General features: G+C 40.3%; 1 protein-coding gene across 3 annotated transcripts in view; it reads right to left on the reverse strand.

Moving 5' to 3' along the window:
• FNDC3A (fibronectin type III domain containing 3A) overlaps positions 1–23090 on the reverse strand; it is a 111058-nt gene extending 87968 nt beyond the window's left edge. The window contains exons 1-2 of one of the 3 annotated variants that reach the window (XM_058800542.1): positions 23034–23090; positions 5973–6101 (exon numbers count right to left, since the gene is read on the reverse strand). In XM_058800542.1, the coding sequence (XP_058656525.1) occupies positions 5973–6074 (102 nt within the window). In that variant the 5' untranslated portion in view covers positions 6075–6101; positions 23034–23090. Of the gene's footprint in view, positions 1–5972; positions 6102–22369; positions 22609–22879; positions 22956–23033 lie in introns of those variants that run through there. The other 2 variants (XM_058800541.1, XM_058800543.1) reach the window with 2 other exon arrangements.
• Positions 23091–24603: the final 1513 nt, after the last annotated feature.

Here is a 24603-nt window from a genome sequence, read left to right on the forward strand (position 1 = left end):
CTTCTTAAGTGGGAAGGGACCTGTGATGATAATCTAGTCCAATTGCCTGACTGATTGAGGGCTGACCAAGCTGATGTTAAGGGCATTGTCCAAATGCCCCTTAAAATACTGACAGGTTTGGGACTTTGGATACAACTCTAGAAAGCCTGTTCCAGCATTTGACCACTGTCTCAGTTAAGAAATGCTTCCTAGGGAAAAAACAAGTTTCAGCTAGCAGAGGGTGTACCCCAGATAACTTATTTGCCAAGAGTGTAATTCTCACGTATTTTACGAATGGATTTGAAGGAACATAGGCAAGCGCTTGGGATGACTTTGCAGGTCTTGGAGTCTGCCATTCAGGTCATGGCTTACTCAGCATTAAGAGTCCCATGTCACAGGGGAAGGGAGAGATGGGGACATGCCTGGGTCCTGGACACTATTCAGGCATAACTATATCCTTCCAAACCTTATTGATGGATGAGCACACAGACCCAGCAACCAGACCCATTTGCAGCAGACTGCACAGAAAAATGAAGCTACTTCAATGCTTACAGCTCCAGGCAATTTGCACCTTCTCACCTCATAAAAAGAGAGAGAGAACAAAAAAGTACAGATCTTTAGTCACTTTTGTACACCATGAATGGCATCATCTTCTGGACATGCTTATTTCTCCCCATTGACTGTATTAGCAACGTACGGTGACTAACTGACTTCAAATTCAATTTTCATGTGTCATCCAATTCTCCCAAATGTCAGTTTCTGAACAGTTTAATTCAACAGGGGCTGAATGCCTCAAGTATCTTGGGAGGAATCCACTGTATCAGAGACCAAAATTAATCTAGGATTCATATCATGCACATGAAAACAGACATTTTAGAGAGAAAGGACAATTACTGAAAAGCTTTATGAGGGCGCTTCATTCCACGAATGTTCATACCAAATAGAAACAGAAAAGGCTATGAACTACACAGCCTTCATTCTTGTTTCTACATTTATTTTCAAACAGAAAATATTATAATAAACATATCTGAATGGTAGTATAAATTGTGCAATAAATCTGCTGCTGCTTTCTTCTCAACAAAAGCAGCATAGTATTCATACATTACTACACATCAAAGAATTTTGAATCCTCACTTTCTGCTGAGGATTCTGCCTTCTTCTAGGAAGTTTAAAGCAAGTTTTCAATGCACCTGCAATCAAGGATACAGTTTAAATAAATTGCAAAAAAATCTGATCTCTAAGGCACAAAAAAAATTTACACTTAACTAAGAAAAACTTCACCCTTCCTTACTAAAAAACATGATTAAGTCAGATTGAGAAAGTCTCTACTAATCCTGAGTCATCAAAACTCACATATTTTTAGCTTTTCTTTGTGATTTCTTTTTTAAAATCATAGCCAACAAGCAGTTAAAAACTTCCATGGAAAAGATTTTTCTGTATAAGGAATGTCTCATAGACATTTGATAATGTATTTTGCAGCAATGGTTGCTACACAAAAGTACTAATCAATCCTGAGGAAAAATACAGCTTGGTAATGAGGTTCCATAAGCTGGCACTGAAGCATTGCATGCCTGAAAGTTCCAATGGTTCCACTGAACACACTTCTGCTGCGCTTCAGTGCTATGAAGTCACTGAACAATGGAAGAATAATTGTCAACTAAAACAAACTTCAATGAACCTCCAAAATGAGAAATTATACATATCTGCTAATTCAAGAGAGCCAAAGGGGAAGTACAAAAGAAAAAAAACAAAACAAAAGGCAAAAGGACAGAAGCAGCCATGCCCATACTCTGTTCTGTGAAATCAAAGCACAGATAAAAGAAAGGAAAAGAGCACAATATGGAAAGTGATGGAAAGTGAGAACAGTTATAACATTATATGTTGTTAAACAACTTTTAACACGGATTTTTTTTTTTTGTTGAGGAAAAAGATCATGAAACATATTGCAGTTCTAGGCTTGATTTTCAGCAGCAAGACAAAACCAAAGCAAGCTGGAACTTGATAATGTACCATATGGTTTTCAGAAGCAGAAGTGTCAGAACAAAAACCTAGGAAACTCATTTAGCAATCTAGTCTAGATTTATATTTCCCAACACCATCTTCACCATTATATTTTGCTGTAATGCCACATATGTAAACAATTTGAAAGCCAAAAAAAGAGGATTACCTAATTTGTTTTATAGCCATCTATTTCTCTGCTGACTGAAGGCATCCTCCTATGACAACAGGTGAATAATAACAACTTCAATATCAGACGTTTAAATATTTAAAGAAGAAATTGGTTTTAGGAACACTGACTTGTAGATTTGATGTTAAATACATACTTTAACCCACACACAATACACACACACACAACACATATAGACATACAGAGTGGGATTTTTGGAAAACTCACCAAAACATCTAAATTTCTCAGTAAAATTTGGAGGATAAGCATCCAACCTCCCAAGCTAAAAGTGTTACTTTACCCCTATACCTTGCCAAAAAACAAAGTCAGCTAAAGGTCAAGCACTATGTCCCATTCCCCAGAGAAAAGCAAATGGTTAATAAGCTCTTTGAGAGTGCTATCTATATTTTCTGGTAATAAAGGACACATAGGTCATACAGGAATGTCTCACTTTGCAACTGCTAGCTTTAGTGGGAAGGTACTGTGAGGGTCCAGAACTCCTTGGCTGCAGCACACTTGTGTCAGCAATTTACTGATTTGTTTTGGAATAGCACTGGGTGCTGTAGCAACTTTCCAAAACAATTTAACATAAGTGTGTTAAAGTAGTTTGAACTCTTGCCTCTTATTTTCCTCTCCTTTCACCAAATCAGGACTCACATAATCAAGCACATCCTTCCTGTCCAGCCTCAGCAAAAATCACTAAAGCATCACTGTACTAGCTACTCTTACGTGAAAAACTCTCAAGCATTTCTGTCCTCATACCATGTCTTCCCAGTTTCCACTTGGTTTCTATCATAGATCCTATTCCATTCTCCATTCTCCATCTACAACCTTACTCAGCATCAAGACATAAGAGGTACATTATCCCCTCATGCTGAACACAGTGATAGGAAGGTGTAAAATCAAGCAGTACTGTGCTTAACAGGGGAGGAGGAGCCAGCAGGCTTGGTCTCTGCCTTTTCTTTTCACTGGTTTTATCCTATGAAACTAACAGTAGTCCCTTGTTCTGTGGGACAGGGAACCAGGCCATCTCCCACAACAGCACTGAGTGACATACAAACATCCACACAGTTTAAGGTTCCCATGTTTTCTGACTGAACACTCACACATTCCTCTAACTTTGTGGATTGTTTTGTTTTAAAACATGGTGGAAAGTTACAGCTTTAACCTGATCAGACACTTCCGCTGTCTGAAGCATATGACCTTTCATCTTAACATGTTCAAATATTTGTACTGCTATTTCACATTTACACTGCTAGCAGAACTTCAAGTATTTGAAATAGATTATCTTGAAGATATGAACTGTTCCAGAAAAGTACGGAATGGTCTGTATCTGTCTGGTAACTCAGTTATGCAGTAAAAATAACCTAAGTCACCATAATTACAAGAGTTAATTCTGGTAAAATGTAAAAAGGGGTAAATTGATTTAAAAAAAATCCTCAGATGTTTTACAGCTGAATAAAATCTTTCAAGTTTAGTATACAGTTAGCTAGTCTAACATAGAAAATACCATCATAGAAGCAAAGTAGTTAAATAAGGAATCTCCTACTGGTTTTCAGAAGCAAAATACTTAAATAACCAATTTTCTACTGGTTTTCAATACCTTTTCAGTCAGGACTGACTAAAACTAATTAGTTCAGCTACAGACCAACTTATACACTATGAACACAGAAGACAATATCCATTTCTTTACATGGACAATGCAGCTTTGAATTTTGATTGCATGAATACAAATTTTGTCAGCTCCACAGGTTAAGTTATATTTTATGCAATCCAACACCAATGCTGTTACAAAATAAACTGGAGAAGTACTTTTCATACACCAGGGAAGTAACCACTATAAAATGTGTGTACTGTAGCTAAGTAAAAGGACTTACAGAAAAATTAGTAACTCCATCATAAAGGCAAAAGTCCTCTTCCTTCTTATAGTTTCAAAGTTCAAGGGAAAACAAAGGAATACAATGAACTAATATCCAAGTTTAACATTAAAAAAAAAAAGACTCAACACTACAGTGTTTTGTACGTGAATACATCTTGCTTTCAAATGCAGTATCTACCCCTTTCATAAGTACCATATAAAACAAACATACATGATTTTAAGACTCTTTTAAATAAATAAGCAGCTGCCTGACCTTTCTGTGGCTTAAGTCTTAACTGGGCAACCTTGACACACAACACAGTCCCTGCCATTCTGGATTTCCCATATTTCAGATATATAAAGTATTTTCTACCTACTGATGGCTTTTAAATCACCAGATGCAAAAAGAGTTTCCACAGAAGTTTCCTGCCACTGATCAAACACACATTGTGGTGTATAACTGCCAGTTATCATGAAATGGGATTAGGAAAGAAAATTACTTTCTTTACTGATGACCAATGCCCAGTGAAAATTCTCTTTTTAAAAATACACACGATTACTACCAGTCCCACTTTAGACAGTAGTTGTAATGAGCTGCCTTTTGTTTTAAATGAAAAAGGACAACAACAGCATACATGTTGTTTTTTCCATTAGAAGATTAACACAAACTCCCACAGATTGATTTATTTGAAGAAATACTTTGCTTTTTTCCAGTTTTAATCTTCCTTGGCAGGAGAAAGAGACAACATTTTAAAGAAAACGGTTATCCAAAAGAACTTTAAACTCACATATGACTCAAAATCTTGCATGATTACATCATAAGCTTGACAGAACAGCCTGAGAGTCTTATCTTTATGGAGGGCAGAACAAGTAACTCAGTATCAACTATGTTTGAAAGGTCATGGTGAACTGGGGAAGTTCCCAAGGATTAGAAAAAAGCAAACACCAGTGCAATCTTCCAAAAAGGGCAAGGAGGAGGACCCAGGGAGCTAGAAACTGGTCAATATCACCTTTACCTCTGGGAAGATGAGTGGACAAAGCTTTCTAGAAGCCATTTCCAAATGCATTAAAGACAAAAAGGTGATTTGGGGTAGTCACTATGGATTCACAAAGGGTAAATAATGCCAGACAACCCTGGATGGCCTTCCAGAGTGAAATTACTAGGTTGATGGATGAGGGGAGAGCATAGCTAATGCTCACCATGACTTCAGCAAGGCTTTTGACACTTTTGAATAACATAGAAACTGATGAAGCACGGACAGAGCATAGGCACCAAGGTAGACTGAAAACTGGACCAAATGCCAGTCTTGAAATGCTGTAATCAGCAGTGCAAAGTCGAGCAGGCAGCCATCCACTGGTCACCCACTGCAGTGGCTGACACTGGGGCAGACAAGGACTACAATCTTTAAAGATCTGGATGATGGGACAAAGTACATCATGAGCAAGTGACACAAATCTGGTTGAAGCAGCTGATGCACTAGATAGTTGCACAGCCATCGCAAAATACACATTCAACAGGTGTCCAGGCAGACACCAACATATAAAAAAAGCAAGTCCCACCATTCAAGCTACCCATTGTAGGCAAGTATCAGTCTGGAGACCAGTTATCAGCATATGTTGTGCCTCAGCTACTATGTTCTACCATAGGAAAAGGTTTATTTGCCTTAATAAGATCATGCAGTAATATAAATATATAACTTCCAAACTAAAACACAATCATGGCTTGACAACTTGGCAGCTGTTTGGTCCCATTCTTCCATGAAGAAGTCCTTCCACAACACAGTTTTTCTGCTTCATGCTTCTTACAAATCTTATCTCTGCACCAGTTCTGCCTTCACCTCAATCTCTAACACACATGTATGCCTAAAGCTGCACAAATGTACTCCAGATGAAGGATTACTATCTTTTACAATGTCAACATGTCACTGATGTGTTGGAAGGAAAAAATATATACTGAAGTTTCCTTACCTGTTGTGCTCCATCTCCACTAACAATAGGGGAAGTCAGAAGAGGGATTTCACTACTTATAATTGAAGTGGTATCCAGTAACGGTGGATGTTCTGCCATCATTGATGGTACACTAATTCACAAGATCACCTGCAAAGGAAAGTTACTCAGATGGTTAAACTATATCAATATTTCTGAATAATTATCTTTAAACCTTGTCTCACTTTAGAAATAGCAACAACAACAACAGAAGATTATGAAATTAGATACCTTAACAAAGTATGTTTCCACAACAGGCAGCAACCACACAAGGCTCAAGACGAGTTTTTGTCAGCTGGTACAAGCCTCAGTTACATAGAGAGGGTGGTTTACACCCCCTCTAGCGGCTGAACCTCAGAAGAAGATAGATCACTACCCTGGAGCTAACAAAACAATCTTTAAACTTTGTATCAAACCAAGGCTTCAGCAAACTGGCACTGCTGACAAAATGCCTACCGAGTTAAAAAAAAAGAAAAAGAAAAACCCCATTTGCTTTAGAACCTACATGTATAGTGTTCTTGTTTATGTGACTGGTAAAAAACCAAGATATATTAACAGGGACACTTCTTTTCTTTTTTAATAATCAACCCACTTTTCCTACTATTATAATGGATAAATACTTTAGGGACAATTTATTACTAGGAAATGTCCTAGTGAGGCACAAATAAATAAATAATAATAAAATATTATTAATTCTGCACGATCTGACATATCATCATTTTAAAATTTATTAGATCCAGAAATAAAGCCGTGTCACTTTGATAACCAGTGGCCCTTTAATCAGCAGCTAAAACTTGGGGAGGAAGGGAAGAGATAATGCCCACACACACAATTGTAATCTTCATAACCATACTACAAAAAACCCTCACTTGCACACATTGAAAAGTTACAAGAAACCTGATAACAAGAAAAAAAGCCACAGAGGCAAGAGGGCCATGAAAGCAGTGATACATTTTAACTGAGGAATATCACATAACAAGTTACAGAAAGCAGGATTCAGCCAAGCATTCCTTTCAATTATATTAACAAGTCACAAGGAACATGTTTTTGATATTTTACATCTTAGTGCTATATCAAGACTGGATGGAAGAATTAAGACCAAAAAAGCTGAAGATTACCATTTTTCCATGTTGGAAATAAGTACTGCAAGTCTAAGAGGCTGCTTTTGAAATTGCATTTAATTTTGTTTAAAAAAATATCACTAAATTACATTAGTTTACTATAGTGGTCTTAACTCAATCCCAGCTAGACCTAGTACACTTAGCCCTTGAAATAAAAAAAGAATTAGATCAACAAGAATTGAGAAACTGATATTTCTTAACAAAACAGAAAGACAGATGGAAAGAATTCACTAGGGGTGAATGGCACATTCAGAATTCCCACAAGTCAATCCCATTTTGCATCTGGAAACAGTGCTTTACATCAAATATAGACATAAGGATTAGGCTGAGAAAAAGCTTGTACAGTATTTCTAAAGCAGAGTCGCTTCTCTCAGCCAGTACTTACAGTAGCCTGGTAAAAAAAAGTAAATACAATTTTAGAGTTATACAGCCTGACAGCCAGCAGTATTCCAGGCTTTTCTAAGTTTTGTCTTGGTATCATCTGGCTACTGAAACTCCCTACAAACTTCTAGTTCAGATATACTGTCTACTCATAAACAGAGACATTTAATAGTTACAGCATTAACTTCAAATGAAAAAATACCTGATGGTAATGGAAAAATGGAAGGAGTGATAATGGAATAAAGCCAGCTTAATGACCTAACTTCAGTATCAAGCTCTAGAGATATTTGGTTAACCAGTGCAGCTTACTACTCAAAAGCATGCCTAAAACTTCATCCCACCCAATGGGCTACTTTCACTTGCTTACCCCTCGAGGGTAGATGTTGTAGCTCTGCTGTGGGGTGAAAGCTGTAATACAGTGCTCTCAGTACAAGAGGACTTGCACATTAACAAAGCACTACAGGCCTCTCGTACAGAATTTTTTCCTACTATCCAGCCTAAACTTCTCCTGGTGCAACCTGAGGACATTTCCTCTTGTGCTATCACCTGTTACCTGGGAGAAGGGACTGACCCCAACCTGGCTCCACCCTCCTTTTAGGCAGCTGTAGAGGGTGATAATGTCTCCTCTGAGCCTCCTTTTCTCCAGACTAAACACCCCCAACTCTCTCAGCAGACCCTTCCCCAGCTCCTTGCCCTTCTCTGCTCCAGCACCTCAGAGTCCTTGTAGTGAGGGACCAAGAACTGGACACAGGGCTGAGGTGTGCCCTCAGCAGTGCCAACAGGGGCACAATCCCTGCCCTATCCTGCTGTCCACATTGCTGATCCAGGCCAGGATGCCACTGGCCTTCTTGGCCACCTGGGCACACTCTGGCTCAGTTGCTGTTGACCAGCACCCCGGGTTCTCTTCCACCAGGCAGCTTTCCATTCCCTGCACAGCTGTTAAATGTTTTTATTTGTATGAAATTAGGTTCCCACAGCTACCCAAGTGCTTAGGTCAGTACTCCACCTTCAGCACCCAGTCTTTAGTGCCTTAACTGGGACACAGCTAAATTCCATGTCTGAATTCAAGCATTTGATTTATTCTGGAGACAGAATGCACTGCTCACTGATAAACCCTGACAGGAGGTACTATGCAGAATGTTATTCCTGACACCCTCTACAACAATAATAGAAGTGCTACCTGTCAGTCTGTGTAATCAATCTAGGAAAAAAAATGTTTCCTTGACAATACAATATTAGATTTCTCTGCAATGTCACTGAACTAGTCTCAAAGACTAAAGGTTTAAACTTCACACCAATGTGGGTCTATACCACATGTTCATCAAAGCCTTTCCCCCATCAGCAGTCGGGAGGCAGCAATCCATACAAGCCAGTGCACATAATACAGTCACACAGTAAGAAGTGGCATGTTCACCCACTGCAGGTGCCTTCTTGTTTTGCTGTGAGGACAAAGAAAGACACCCATTTGAAAAGACAGAATGTGTGGCAGAAGGAGAAGTCTGCTAAAATGGACAAGAGGTTGTTGTCAAGACAAACAGAAGTGCTCAATTAACACATCTTGGAAATAAATCATATCACATTCAATGCAAGGACCTCAAGTGTGTGCAGACAGAGCCTTTAGACCAGCAGATCCCAGTAGCTTGCATTCAAGACCTCTTGAAGACATTTACCTAGACCTTTGAAAAAGACTTGCAAAATACTTGGGTCTTAAGAAAGTCTCAGAGGTCTGAAAAAAAAGTAGAAGTCTGAAGTTTGCATTAAATACTGTGTTGTAAAAGGGACAATCTAGTCCTGTTAGCAAACGATACTTTGAGGCCAACATTGGATGTTATTTGTAAAGAAATAAAATACAATTAAGATTGATTGAAAAAATCTTTTCCAATTAACTTCATACAAACCTTCTGCTGATGGATATTGCTGAAAAAGGTACTAATAAGTGGACTGGAAAAACAACCTTAAAATCTTAATTGGCATTAGAGAGCATTTCTCTTCAATAGAAAAACAGAACAGATGGATTAAAACTGAATGGACAGTCCTTAAACATTAACAGTAAATACAGAGTTGTTGAGCCATGCAAGTTTCCAATAGCAAGGGAAGGTACCAGTTCTCATCTTCTCATTACAGAACATGTTTTTAACTTGCCTCCCAGAAAAAAAAATTTAAAAAGGAAGTTGAAAGGAAGTCTGGAAATGACAAGCAATGACAGTGATAAGAGACTGAGTCATTTCAGTCAACTAAAATGGCATGAATAGCTTAAAAAGTTAGGCATAGCAAAAAGTATTAATGTATAAAGGTAAAACTGCTCTTTCTAAAACTAAAAAGAATGAACACAATCCTGTGAAGGGTTGATTCCGACAAGGACAGAATAATAAAAGTGGACAGTCAAACACAAGCTTGCCAAAAGGCTTTATCAGTTATATCAACAGGTCTACCTCCCTTAGCAACATGGAGGGGAGGATGTTTTTCCTGCCTCTGGCTACAAATACCTACCATCTCTACTGGAATAACTTTACAAGCTTTGTCTCCAATTTTCTGATTTGAAATTGCTGCTAACTGTTCCAAGTGTGAGCAACAGCTTCTTCAACATATTGTTCCATACTGAAAATACTGAAAGCAAAGTATATGCATACTGTAATTTCAGCCTTAATCCTCATAAAACTGCCCCAGATGATGTAACTGTCCTCCAACTCCATCCAGTTTCTAGATATACTCAGGACTTAATGAGAGCTCAAGAAAAACAACTTGCATTCAGACAACAGGTAAGGTTCAGCCTGCAGAACCACTACAAACAATTCACTAGCCTATCATCAGATTTCCTGCACTATTTAAAACTTTGATGCAGCAGCCTTCAGAAGGGGTAAAATAACATGTGGGATGAACCAAAGGATTTATTTAAGGCCTACTCACTACACCATTCTTGTGGACATTAACAGGGACCAGGCAAGGAAGAGGACATATAGATGAACAGAGAGATAATTCTCAGTTGCTAAGCACAGAAGCAGCTGAGAAGTAATTTGCTACTGGTGGAGCATTAAATGCATGCTTATTTACAAATCTACACTGCTTTATGCACAGCAACAACTGCTGCATGAACAACTATTTCATTTCTTGTCTTGCTACTGCATATACTGAACTAGTAGCAGACATTCAAAGCCAATTCAGGACTGCAAACTCAGTCTACACTGAATCTGCCCCGAGTCTGTTCTACAATTCAAGGAAAGTACAGCATCTCTTGAGATTACAACCAAATTGTGCAGGTTAATGCTTTGTACTAGACTTATATTTTAAGTGGGCTACTGCCCACGACCCCCACCTGAACTGCTGTTTGAAAATACCTTGAAAGAGTTTTCTGAAGCCTATCAAAGCTGAAACAAAGTAAGGGTATATAAACTTACTGGAGGTGATTTGTTTAGACTCCAGGACTTATGCCTGATGAACCTTTAAGGAATGAATTACACTAACAAGGCAAAAGGCTAAATGATGTTAAAGCTCACAAAATGTGTTCCACTCCATAGTTCAGTAAGCAAGTTTGCCTTCCTGAACTGTAATGACAATTTAACTCAATCCTTAAATGCCTTCAGATTTGGTCCTTTAGTGTTTCTGTGGCACTACCCTCAAGTGGAAAAGCACAATACAACACTACTTTTTACACTGTCAGTTGTTCACTGAGGGTTAAGGAGTGTTGTAAGGCTGAGATCATTGGGCAGTGCATTCAGTGCATTTCCTCTGCACATGCAAAGGATCAGCATTTCTCCAAGAGACTAGCAGCTGACCTCAAGGATAGTCTCTGAAAAACATATCAGCATTGTATCAGCTGGATCACCAAGGTAAAACAACATGAGTCAGCAGCATGTGTCCTGTAGCAATGAAGGCATATGAGGCTGTATTAGCAGACAAGTACAGCCAATGGGCTGAAGGAGGTGATTATTCCCTGCTACTCAGTGGTAACAAGCTGGAACCTGGAACACCACGTTCGGTTTTCTCTTCTCAGCCACCTCCACCTCCTCCCAGTATAAGAGAGGTGCCACAAAGATTGTTCCTGGGCTTGTGCCCATGAAAGACAGGGAGAAGCTAAGAGCACTAGAGTAGCTAGGGGTCACCTGCTAGCTGGACACCACTGCCTGAAGGATGGTGGTTAAGAGCCTCAAATCAAACTCTTCCTGGAGGTGTGCTGCAAAAGCACAAGTGTTTGGACGATGCTCTCAGACACAAGGCATGACTCCTGAGGAGTCTTGGGCAGTGCCAGGAGTTGGACTCTAGGATCATGACAGGTCCCTTCCAACTTGGGCACGCACTGCACCATTGGAAATGCTGTCTGTCCATAAAGATTTAAAAAAAGGTATAGTGACAATGAGAGTGGTGTAGCACTGGCATACCTTGCTCTGAGAAGCTGCAAAATTCTTAATCCTGTAGATCAGTAGTCTCTAAAGAGGGGTAAACACACTCCAGTACAAGACAAACTCTTGGCATACTAGAAGAAAATATTTTTTGTAAATTAAAAAAAAAAAACTTTTAAACACTGGTTTTCATCTCTATCTTATCCTCTTTTTTTTTGCATATGCTTTATAGTGTAAATGCATCAATAAAGTAGCATATGCATATAATTTAAAAGATTACATATATTGGAGGTGCATGCTTAATATATTCATTACTTACAGGGTGCATGACCAAAAAATTTGGAGACCAGTGCTGTAGAAAATCAAAACCTGACCATGTAAGGTCCTAACAAAGGGCTGGAAAAGGCAATCTCCAAAGACCCTGACAAGTAGAATTCTCCTATGAATTCCAGAATATTAGTCAAACAAATTCAACACTTAATGCCAAAGTTGAATGGTTCAGAGTAGGTCAGAACCCAGAGAGAGGACCACAGCTTGACTCCAAGCTCTTAAAAGCTATCAGATTCTCAATTCAAATTGCAAAGCAACTATGACAATGCTAATCAAAACTCAAACTTGGACACCTAAGGCTCAAACTTTGAAAGACATACACATAATGGTCCATAACAGAACTGCTTTATAATCTGGCCTTTCTCCTAAAAGAGGAAGGCTGCATTACAGGAAAGTTTCAAATTAAAAAGTTACACTTTCACATGGACATCCTACACAAACAAGCTTTCCAGTTCAGCTGGGATATAGGCACTACCATGATAAATGTAGTTCTATCTAGTGACAGTGCTACATACAAGAAAAACATATGGACCATTCCTTTCCTAGAGATTTACTGCTTCTGGTTATTGAGTTTGATACAAAATATAATTAATTGATTTATTCACAACTAGAGGACTTACAAGGCCACTCCCCACAGTGGTATCACTGGTGCCTACTGAAGGAGAAACTTGTATTGCTGCTTTTTTCCTCAGTTTTTATGATTTACAGAGTACTGCTTCTCTACCTACCTATGTATCATCACAATGCTTACAGCAACTTAATACTCTTTCAATTTGAATTCTGTCAAATCTAGTGAACAACAGACACAAACCTTTATTATTCCAGAGAGCTGTTCAGAAGAGCTGTGAATTCTATACAACACAAGGACAGAAGTTTAAGCAGGGATAAGACAAAAGCACCTAACACAAAAGAGTGCAGTGTAAGAAACTGGCTTAATGAAATCAATACTAAATGTTTCCAAACTGCATGTTGCTGTCACAGAAGAAGTAACAAACTCAGGGCTTTACCACAATTTCTTTGTCAGAACTGCAGTTTCATACATGCTTCAAGCAGTATCATATTACAGCTGCCAATTCCAGGTTGCTGTGAGGTGTGCTTTCCCAGTGGGTTCAGCACAGCAGAGCAGGTGTGCATTCCTTTGTCACCTGGGTCTTCATGCAGCTACACTCCCCCAGGAACCACAGGCAGGGCCCATCCTCCAGCCCAGATAACTTCCAGTAAGAAATAAAAGCTTCTCTGAATAGGAGGCAATACTTAGGTTTTGCCAAAGACCAAGGAATGTATTTACAAAACCTAAAAAACCATAAAACCATCACCCAATCCTAATGCATTCAGTGCTTTAATTCTGCCTTCTCCAACATGGAGACAGCAGATGCACTTGAAAAACAAACATCTTTCAAGAGGCTGAAGCAAAAAAGCCAATTTTTTCCAATCTATCAAACTGGCCATCCAGTTCAGAACTTATGAGACAAGAGTGGACAAATAGAAGCACCCAAGACGTACAAATATGCTAAAATCAGGAAAATTCTAGAATATTCCAATGCAGCCCTAGGGTGAAAAGGAAAGAACAAAGAACATACAACAGATGTTAGTAATATCACTTAATGCACTACTGGAAAAAGCTCAGATAGAGTGATGCAGCTGGTGTAGAAACATATTAGAATATAATTACCCAGAGATCCATAAGGTTGTAGCTGAGCTATTAAAGTTATGAAGCATGCTGAAGAGTTTTGTGTTTGTTTTTAAGAATCAGAACTGAGCAGAAGGATTTTAATTTCTCTCCCTCCCTGTACATTTACCACATTTTCCAATCAAAGAGTTTCAGATGTGGCAATTACAGTACACCAACTTTTAAAGTTCTGAACTAAATGTTTCAATTAATATGCAATTTATTTAAAATATACACTTTGTTCCTGATAAAGTATTTTTCCTGTTTCAAAAATGTTTTCCTGGGACACTTGATAAAATACTTTCCAACGCAGCAGAGGAGGGATTTTTTTTGTTAGAAAGGTGTTGTGGGGAACATTTTTCTTTCACTAATTTGTCAACCTCCTTTTAAGTACAATGAAAGTAAAATGGCTATTCCCTTCGGTGCTGGTCATAATACTAAAATCGCAGCTAGGCAATAGAGGAAATTTATAAAAATAGTATTGTTGCATGAAGTGAATCAACAATGTCAAAGTCTGACAGCCACTTAGGAGTGAAGACATGCCAAAGCTTTTAATAAGCACTGGAAGTTCCTATCAAAAAAAAAAAATATACAACATCTACCATCAATATGGAAATACTTCAAGTGTTGTCACAGATGCTCACTCATCATAATTTTCAAAGACTGAGAAACACGATCCACAACTCTATTCATACATACGTTCATATGTTACCACCAGAAGCTGAACAGTGAAAGGTGTAAAATTAATGCAGTAATCTTGTGAAGGAAACACTGACTGTGAGCAAATGCAAGTGCACACTAACAGCCAAACAGTTCCCAGCTCTGACTCATGCCCAATAGTTGCCCCTGATCTACGCGGAGCGAGAATGGCCAAGCCCCACAACAGCAAACCTTAGCATTGCAGGCGTTTGCTATAGTAATGAACACTTATGTGTGCTAGAGTAAATGAATGTCAGGTTACCTCCATACCCCAGACTATAAACTGCAATGATTCAGGGGCAGCTTCAAATGCAGTTCATGCACTCATGCCATGGGTACTATAACCTGTGTAAGAATGCATAGTAGATAATTGGAAATACTCCAGCTGTTCAAGTTTAATGCATTTGTATTCATAAGCCAGCAGTTTTTGAATCTGAGCCAAAGAGGCTAAGTTTTTAATAGTAGCTGTTGTAGGAAACTAAACTTTTGAAGGTGAAGACTACATAGAGGATAACTAGACAGTTATAAACCAGTCATCCATAAGGTTACAATATGTTCATGGACACTGACTAGCTCAGCTTGCTAGCACAAGTGCTGAACACTTGACTGTACACAGCAGGACCAGGGCAACCAAAACTACTTCAAAGCAGCACATTCTGGTTTTAAATGTTGTTGTTATTATTATGTTATTTAAAAAACGTCCACAATCCTTATCTGGATGAAGTACATGTAACTTGAAACTGTTGCATATGAAGAATTCAGTACTTCCCACTTATTTACCCATTCCTCCTATACCTTCGAAGAAGTCTAAGCTTCTAGTGCAAAACTAATACAAATTGGAATTATCTGTTAATTTTATTTGGAACTACTTTGATAGTGCACACTTTAAAATCAAAGAGCAAATTGTCAGCAGCCAGGTGCAAACCCATACCTTGTCTTTAGCAGGCACATAAATCCAATGCACTGACACACACAGGGTAAAATACTGTGACCTCCTTTGTCTTGGAGAACATCTTCAATTTGGATACTCATGGGAATCATCTCCAAAAAGAAATGAGGAGAATGAACTGCATACTATATTTTTTGCACCACTTGTAAAAAATCGGCAATGCAATTCCACTTTATTTATGCTACACTGATCTAAACTATGTTTTGTTTTACACTCTTGTAACTCAAGAATTTCCTTAAACCCTCCTAGTTTTACTTTTATACCAGCAAAATTAGATTCTTCTAAGCTTCTGCCAGGACTGGATTTCCTTCAGTTTGTTTTCTGAAAATCACATGGCTTCAAAACCAACTTGGCCTTTCCCACTTAACTGTTACTTTTGCCTCCATTTCTGTTTAATAACATGCTTAGTTTTTGAGCAAACAAGAAAATTCAATGCCAAGAATCAAGCTACTTCCTCATTTGTCATTGACTCCCTTTTCTCAGAGGCTGTGAGTAGCAACGAGAAATTTCCAAAATAATTTTTCATATGATACCTTTAAGGCAAACTAAAAACACAGATACATTTTTATTAATAAAATAATAAGACCTGCAACTGGTCAGTGAGATAAATTTATTGCAGAGACAGCTGCTGGTGTTGGAGCTACAAAGAGTGCATGACTCAAGCAGAATGAACAGCTATTAAAGAGCTCTTATGAAACAGCTTTTTCCTGCTCATTCTGAAAAATGAAAACTGTGCTATCCAAATGTAAGGTGACGTAGGATCAATGAGGCTACAAGTCTAAGAGACTTTAAAACTTCTCTCCACTGATTATTTTGGAAAAGCTGTAGATCTCTGCTTCCATAAGGAACAGGACAATAACAGAACATGATAAATCAAGACAGACATACAAAAACTACTTCCCAAGAGCAAAAATTCACCAAAAAAGCTCTTTTGAGCCTAACAATCACATTTGAAGGGTGTTCTCTTATCAAGAATTTAAACTCCTCTACGTCAGTTCTGCTAAATCATTCTAGCAGATCCCACTTGCGCCACTGCAAGCAACTGGTCAACAAAGTGAGTTAGACTGTAGGACAGATGCAGTTTAAAATTAATCATATAAAAACTGATCAGTTTTAACACAGAAGCTTCCTGATTGACTTTATACAAAAAATGTGCAAATACACAAGTGAACGTGAAATGTAAGAATAAACAGAGAGGAAGTGCTTGTACTCCATAGGAAAAAAAAAAGGCACAACAGTCAATCGGGGCCTCAACTGAATGCAACTCTTGAAGTCTGAATGTGCTACTCATGCAAGGGTTCTCCAACAGAGGAGTATCTGTAACTACTGCAGGGGAAGACCAGCAAAACAATAGCAGGTTTCTCAGGTGATATTAGCAACCCCTTCTCCCAAGTTCCACACCATCCTCCTAGAAAAGTTTTAGTTAATCAAAACACCATGAGACCAACTAGTTTGATTGCCCAATCAAGTCAGGAGGACAAAGCTGCTCTTAGCTTCCTCTTTTACATATGAAGTTGCAACATTGAATAGCTGTCAATTTGTTATCAACAATACAGTCACAAAGTCAGAAACGGATTTATTTTGAGCTGTATTGCCATGATGTACATACTTAAATGCACAGAGGTACTTTTAAGTTCTATTACATTATTTATGGTAACTTGTCCTCACCTTTGAAATGCCACCATTGAGCAGAATGTACAGATAAACTAATATTCTTAAATGGGGGCAGGCAACTTATCAGCAAGCCTGAACAAATTCAAACAAAATACATTTCAGCTGCATCTCTGATTAATCATTGCCAACAGTCACTGCTCACTTCCACAGTTTCTTTTAGTCCTAACTTCTTAGTACTTCATTTCAATATCTTCACCCACTTTCATAACAGACTAAATGGGTGAATACTTGTCTTACAGTGTTGTCCTCCCAGTTTACATTTCTGATAGACTCGACAGGATTTGCAGAAGCATGGTAACTCTTGTGTTTCATGACATTTATTCTTACTGCAGAAATTCCCCTAACAGTCCATCAATATGTATTTTGAAATATTACTGCATAGTTACAGTCACAGCTCTCTCTCATTGCCAGGACATTGGAAGTCACCAAAGTTTGTGCTGAACCTTCTTATCCATTCAGTTTCTGCTTACAGATTAGTTTCCAGATACCTGCACACTTTTTGCAGACCATTACTACTTGATTTGATATCCTTACCTAAAATGTGTTCTTCTGCCACAGAGCAAAATTACTCAACTTGCTATTCTGTTGTCTCCACTTCCTTCTGTGGAGTTATGTAGTAGATAAAGTTCTTCCAGTTAAAAGGACAACAAACTACAAAAAACCAAAACCTTGCAGTTTAAAAACTGGAACTTAGAGAAGAAGGATTTCTTTTATAATCAAAGGAGTAATACCTGGAATGGAGTATGCTATATTAGTGAGGGGAAATGAGACAACAGCTGGACAGCAGCCCATGCCCATGCTTGTAGGATCCTGTATGCCACAGACACTGGGTCTGTACACTGGGGAAACTCAACCCCATTTACAAGGGACCATTTACACTTGTGAACTGCAGAGTTTTTTTACTTTTTACTGCTGGTAACAGTTAAGCTCAAGGCTTGCTAAGTTCGTTTTCACTTCAAGTTATTCAAAATCAAAAGCAAATAAGAACTGAGCTTCACAGACTTAAATTCAACCAAGGTATAAAAAACTCAGAGCAGATTCAAAAAGAACTGTTATGCAGAAGGTAAAGTTAACATTCCTGCCCTGCATATTCCTTTTCACTTCCAGCTACCTATCCATACCTGTCACAGCATGAATCCTTCTGGACCTTATTGAAGACATTTATTACATCTTAGAAAGTGCTGTGCTCTTCTTAAAGCCTATTAATGGCTAATAAAAATTACTTATACTGGTCAAACTGGGATTGCAAACTTGTAGATAATTTAATTTTTGATAACTTGCTATGCCCCAAGTCATCCAATATACAGTAAGGTACAATGTTTTCTACTGTCTATAAATGCAGAATTTTGCAGTGTATCTGCTCACGTGTCCTAAATGCTTTGGAACAACTTTGGCAGCAAAACTGGGGGGAGGTACACCATAGGCATATTCAGCGCTCCTGATTAACTTCTGTGGACTGGTGTTGGGGTGGTGTTTGATGCCCAAGGTACTAAACCAAAAGAGAGGATACCAAGGTTAGCCTAAATGATGTTTTGACTGCAGAACAGCACGAGCAGAAGGTCCACATATCCTGAAAAAGTAAAAACTTAAAGGGAAACAAAAATATAAATTCTGTTAAGAACACTGGTTCAATATTGGTAGGTCTGATGAGACTGAAGCCAACAAATGTGCTTGCCTAGACCTAAACAGTGAAAGTTTACTTGGAGCCAGGAACAAAGAGGGCTAAGCAGGTCCAGTATAACTCAGTTTGAAATGTGTTGTGAAGACATCACAAATGAGCATGGTGCTGAAGTTTTAATCAAGTATTTAGAAAATAAAAGGATATTTCATTCTTGAGCTACTGCAATTCTGAATACAAAAGCTAAAACAATACATTCAAGAAGAGTAATAACACAGTGGTCTACACAACTGTGCCACCAAAGTGAAGACCAACACTTTCTGCAGCATGTGTTGTAACCAAGACAGATTATCAATATAACCAATAAAAAGTGCATAACCTAACAAGTGACATGGTGGACATGAAGAGTCCACCATGAAAGGAACAGCTAAAAATTCTATTTCACTATTGACAAAAGAGCATAGCAAATGCTATTTTAATTTACATTTCATTAAAGTCATCTAAGACAGGTTAGCAAAACGTCTGCAGATTTTCAGTGGTTACAGGCTCAAGAGTGTGTCAGCAGCAGGAACAGGACCAGATTCCTGGGGGGCAAACAAAATGACTTCGAAAAGTTTTGTTCCATCTGAAACCAAAAGCAAATTAATTGGAAAAATTAAAGATGACAACCTACAAGAAACATGTATTAGTATCAAGTGTTACAGACATTTCCTAAACATCCTGCTACCTCATCAGTCCTACAAAATACACACCTGAGGATGACAGTCCAAAATACTACTGGACATAAACACAACCATTAAACTTCATGAATAGAGAAGATTAAGAAAAAGGCCGATATTGTTTTTCTATTGACATCAAATGAACAACAGCATTAAGAAAGCTCAAAGTTTACTGTATATAGCAAAGAACAAGCAAAAAACTAGTCATTTCTGTAGCTCGGGAAACACTGGCCCCATGAGCAAAATAAACATTGTTCATGTTTGCTGAACAGAAAAAGCAGTGTACCCATTCCAAACTATTATTGCTTTCCTGAGATACAGACAGTATCTTTTAGTTAAACTAAAAACTTGACAGTCCAAGTCAAATCCATTTTTAGTGAGATTTGGTCCTACAGGAGAAACCTCAGCTCTCAATTCAACTCATGCACTCTAAATTGTAGTGAAGTTGAATTTTACTACAAATTGCCTGGGAATTTCCCCAAGCAAACAGTCTTAAAGAAATCAATGATAAAATATAGAAGTGTTATTGACACCTATAACAGAGAGAATCCAATGCATATCCTAGATAACAGAAATGCATTGATGGAACATGACATTATCTGTAGACATTTTAGAAGAGATTGAACTAGAAATCCCACAGCAATTAGACAGTGGAGGTGAAAAAAAAGATAGAAAGTTGCTAGAAGAAGAAGAAGAAAAGAATTCCTGAGGTTGCAGAAGGCATTGACAAGGAGCATCAATGGTGCAGAAAACTGTCTAGGAAGTAGGCCTGCATCCTCAAAAACTGTGTTCTCTGGTGTCTGCCTGTCTGGGAATGAGCAAGGCTGCATGTTTGCCAGTTCAACCCAAGAAGGGGGACGGGGCTGGGTTCCAGGATTTGCCACTGACAGAGCCCCGAAGAGACAATCAGAACAGCAGCACACAACACCTTCCCAGCATTCTGCATTTCTAGAGACCAACACAAGTACAACAGCATACACCGCTGCAGAAGTGACCTGCCAGCAAGGGAAATTGTAGCATCATCTAAAAGCATTCAGATGTTAAAGCCATCTAGGAGAAAGTACTGACAGGGATGAAAATTTGAACCTCTTGTGAAGTCAGGCTTTAAGAGTTTTTCTCAAGTCCTAAGACAGAACACTGCAGAAACATGTTGAATTAAGCACTTAAAGCTGCAATAACCATTCTAAGGATCTCTTTGAGATCTTCAGCCAAAATGATCATCAGCATAACACTGTGTTAGCCGATGGAGGTCCAAATTCAAGTAAAATGAAATGGCCACAAGGCAAAGGTTAACAAAGAAAAGCATCGTAAGATGCACAGGACTCAGAGCCCAAAGCAAATGAGTTACTAGTCCAAATCATAATCCAAGTTTCTGCAGCTCCATTACATCACTGCCTATAAAAATCTAAAGCTTTTGAGTTCACAAACTAGGAGAAACTTCAACTTGAAAAAGGTAGAAATGCCATTAACAGACTGAAATTAGGCAATTGGTGCTGCGTGTAATGACCTGACCCTCATGAAACTCATACACCCAGAGCTTGTCATACAGCAAAAAGCCTCAGAAGAGCTCCATTTGCCCTGAGAAAAACCTGAGACACTCACCTAATCCTACTGTAATATTATCATCTACAGTGGTCAGCCTGTGACTCTGCTCCAAGCTGATTGCTCACCCCCTGACCAAGTGAGCCAAGCAACAGATCACCAAGCCCTGGCCTTCCTGAGGACAAGGATCTCTGTCTCTCTTAACCAGGGCTTCACCTGCTAAAAATCCAGTGCCCCTGTGGAACTCATATAGCACCTCAACTTCCTCCCCCAAAGTCACCAGAAAAATCATTCTGGTGAATGATTTTGAATGAATCATTTGTTTGCACAAACAACTCCCAGATTCAATACATGTGTGACAAGATAACTTGTGTACACTGAGTGAATCTAGATTAGATGCCATGTTTTCAAACTTGACCAGCACCTTTCTTGCTCCCTCATGCTTAGTAGAAACACTGGCTGTCAAGAACTCTATCCAATTTGCCAACATTGAGTGCTAGAGATACTCAGCTACTTCTGACTTTCACATGTGTGTACAGTTTTCTCCCTACCTGACAGCTTGCTACTTCCCCATTCATCATGTGACTAAATTTCATAATTATTTGAGATCATTTCCTTAAAAAAAAGGCAGAAAAAAAATGTAACTGATCATCCTCTCTGAATTTTAAGGACCACTGATTTGCTGTGACTCATACTATTTCACAACACAGAAAATAAACACATCTACGGATGCAGATTCACATCAGTTAAATTTCTATGCTGTGTAAAGCAGAAAGTTTCCCATTGCCATAACAACAAAATAGCTTCTTAAAAGCAGAAAGCTTAGCAGGACTGGCTCCTACAGCTTCTAAAACAGAAGCTGCCAAGTACTCAGCAACAAAAAATGTAGACATTTTAAGTCTCCTTGAAAATTTAAAGCGTTTCTAATCAGGTATGTATTTGATCAAATGCAGACTGAATATCTAAAAACAAAGAACATTTCACAGAAATTACTTCGTAATGCGAAATGTTTTAGAATAACACTTGACATGCAAGGTGGCTAATAAAATGCCTTTGACAGGGTTAAACAAATGACTAACACGTCTTGAGGTGCCATTTATAACATTTTCTCCTACCAAACACATTTTCTCTTGTTTCTGCTGCTTAATTTCTTTACTTCGCACAATAAAAACCAGCTGAAAAGTTTCATTTTTGCTTTTAGCTGGTTTCACTTTCTAAGTTGCCTGGAAGCAACGAAAAGTTTCTGTTTAGCTTGGGCGACATTCAGGGAGGGGGGAATCGGGAGCAAATCTGGCAGAAAGAATAATGCCTCTGCTAGGAGTCGGCAAGATGATTATTACCGTGTTTTCGGGAAGACTTTTATCTACATAGAGACGCTCAATCCCTTTAGCTGGGCGTTATGAGGGAACCTTTACGGCTTAGGCGGAGGGCAACAACAACAATAACAGCAACAACAACGAGAAAGAGGTGTCGAGCACCACCGCTGCCTTCTCCTCCCCGCCTGTCACAGCCGGCTCAGCTGTTCTGGTCGCGCTCCGCATCTGCTTCTTTCTCCGGCTCACCCTCCGCCTCCTCCCGCGGCCGCCGCGCCGCAGCCCGGCGCTGACAGCGGGCGGATCCCCGCGCCCCGGCCGGCAGAGGCACCTCCGAGCCGCGGAGGGGAGGCAGGGAGGGAGACACAAAGTTTCTTTCGCGGGGCTCCGTCGGAGGCGCCGGCTCCCGGTCCTGCCCCGCGGGGAGCGCCGCTCCTCAAGCACCGGGGCAGGCAGCGGCGCCGCCCCCGTCCCCTCGCACCCCTCCGGCCGCCCCGCGGAGGGGAAGGCGGCGGTTCGCCATCAGCGCCTACTCACCGCCATGGCCCCGCGGCTCTCCCGGCTAACGGTCCGCGCTCCGCCGCCAGCGGGCAGCGGCGCCGAGGCGGGGAGCGCCAGGGGGAGTTCCCGATGGCGCAGCTCGGGCAGGGGCGGCGCTTCCCCCACCCCTTTGCCCGCCCACTCGAGGTACCTGCCCTCCGGCCGCCGCCGCTCCGCCGCCTCTTCCTGCCCTCCCCGCGGCTGTCACTGCCCCCCGCTCCCGCCGCCGCCCCCGCCCCGCTGCCTCAGCGCTGCCCGCCGCCTCGCCCGCCGCCGCGCGGCCGCCATCTTTGGGGAGAGCTGGGGGGACCGCGAGGGGACAGTTGGCTCTGGCGCGCAGTGCGCCTGCGCGGAGTCCTCCCGTGCGGGTGGGCGGGGGCGTGGGCCGATGGGATGGGCGGGGCCATGGTATGTGGGCGTGGTTTGTGTATGCAGAGGGCGTGGTCTGTCGGAGGGCGTGGCCGGCGGGGGCACGAGTGGGGCGCGAGGGGTCTGTGGGGTCGGTGTCGGTCGTTCCGGAGCCTTGACCTCGGCCTGTACCGGCGTCTGGGCTCAGGGCTTGCTTGTGTAAACCCTGCTTAGAAACGTCTCCACATTATCAGCACTGTGTTCAGCATAAACCCAAAGCACAGCCCCATCCCAGCCACACCCAGCGCATATTCCACCCCTTATACCGTGCTATTTACACCATGGCCAGACCTCACACTATTCAATACAACTTCACTAGCCACCGTCCTACTTCCCACAGTTTGATACAATACACAGCTGTCATTCTGTTAGTCGATGGACCACCCTTACAAATTGTCCATAAAATGTCCCTTGAGTTCATGTGGTCCATGACCTTGGGTTCCATCAGTTATGGCAGTCACTTGGGATGGCAGAAGTGTGTTTTGTGGAGATACTGGCCACCAAAGCCACCTCACTGGTGCACGTGCACTGCTTCTTGTAATGCTTCTTCTCCATTGTTTTATGTGGTTTCTGTGGTAGTAATTCCTGTAACGTGCAACTCAAGCCATGGGACTTGCCTAAGCTGGGATCTTGCTGGGTGGAGCGAAGGGTAGGAAGGGTTGCCTGTTTCCTATACAGGCATTATCACATGAAAGTCAAAGGGCAGACCCTGAGCAGGGCAGGACTGTGGACACCTGAGGTGTCCCCTGCCTGCTGCCCAAGCATGTTGTGTCCAACATCAGAGAGGAAAGGGGAAGAAATGTGCTTTTCCAGGCACTTGTGCAGGGAGGAACTATCTTCCCTCAACACCTGCAATGATCAGCTGGTGTCCTGAATGCCAATTTGTGATTATTCTTTGCTTAATGTTTGTCCTTTCTGCTGTTACGGATCAAAATTATTTTACTACAGTGTTTGGCTTAATGACCTTCTGCAGCAGTGGGCCAAACTGAACAAGATATTTTATAAAGGGGTTTTGTTAATTTGCCTTAAAGCTCTCTGTTATTAACTTGCTAAGTTCCTATTTCTCTTGCATTTCAGCAGTGTGCATATCATTTTGATAGCATCACAGCAGGCAGAAGGTAGCTCCTATCAACAAAGGATGCACCAACCAATGTTTGGTCATTGCCTGGTTCCTCCCTTTCCCAAATGCAGAATTTTAATGGTGAATAGCATACTAGACTGTGGTATCTCAGATCTCAAAAACTAGAGAGACTTGGGACGGATCAATATTTGGATGAGCTACCTCGTTAGATACTGCGGAAAATGCTGCTGGT

The sequence above is a fragment of the Ammospiza caudacuta genome, chromosome 2 (genome assembly GCF_027887145.1).
Source record: "Ammospiza caudacuta isolate bAmmCau1 chromosome 2, bAmmCau1.pri, whole genome shotgun sequence".
NCBI classification, from domain to species: domain Eukaryota; kingdom Metazoa; phylum Chordata; class Aves; order Passeriformes; family Passerellidae; genus Ammospiza; species Ammospiza caudacuta.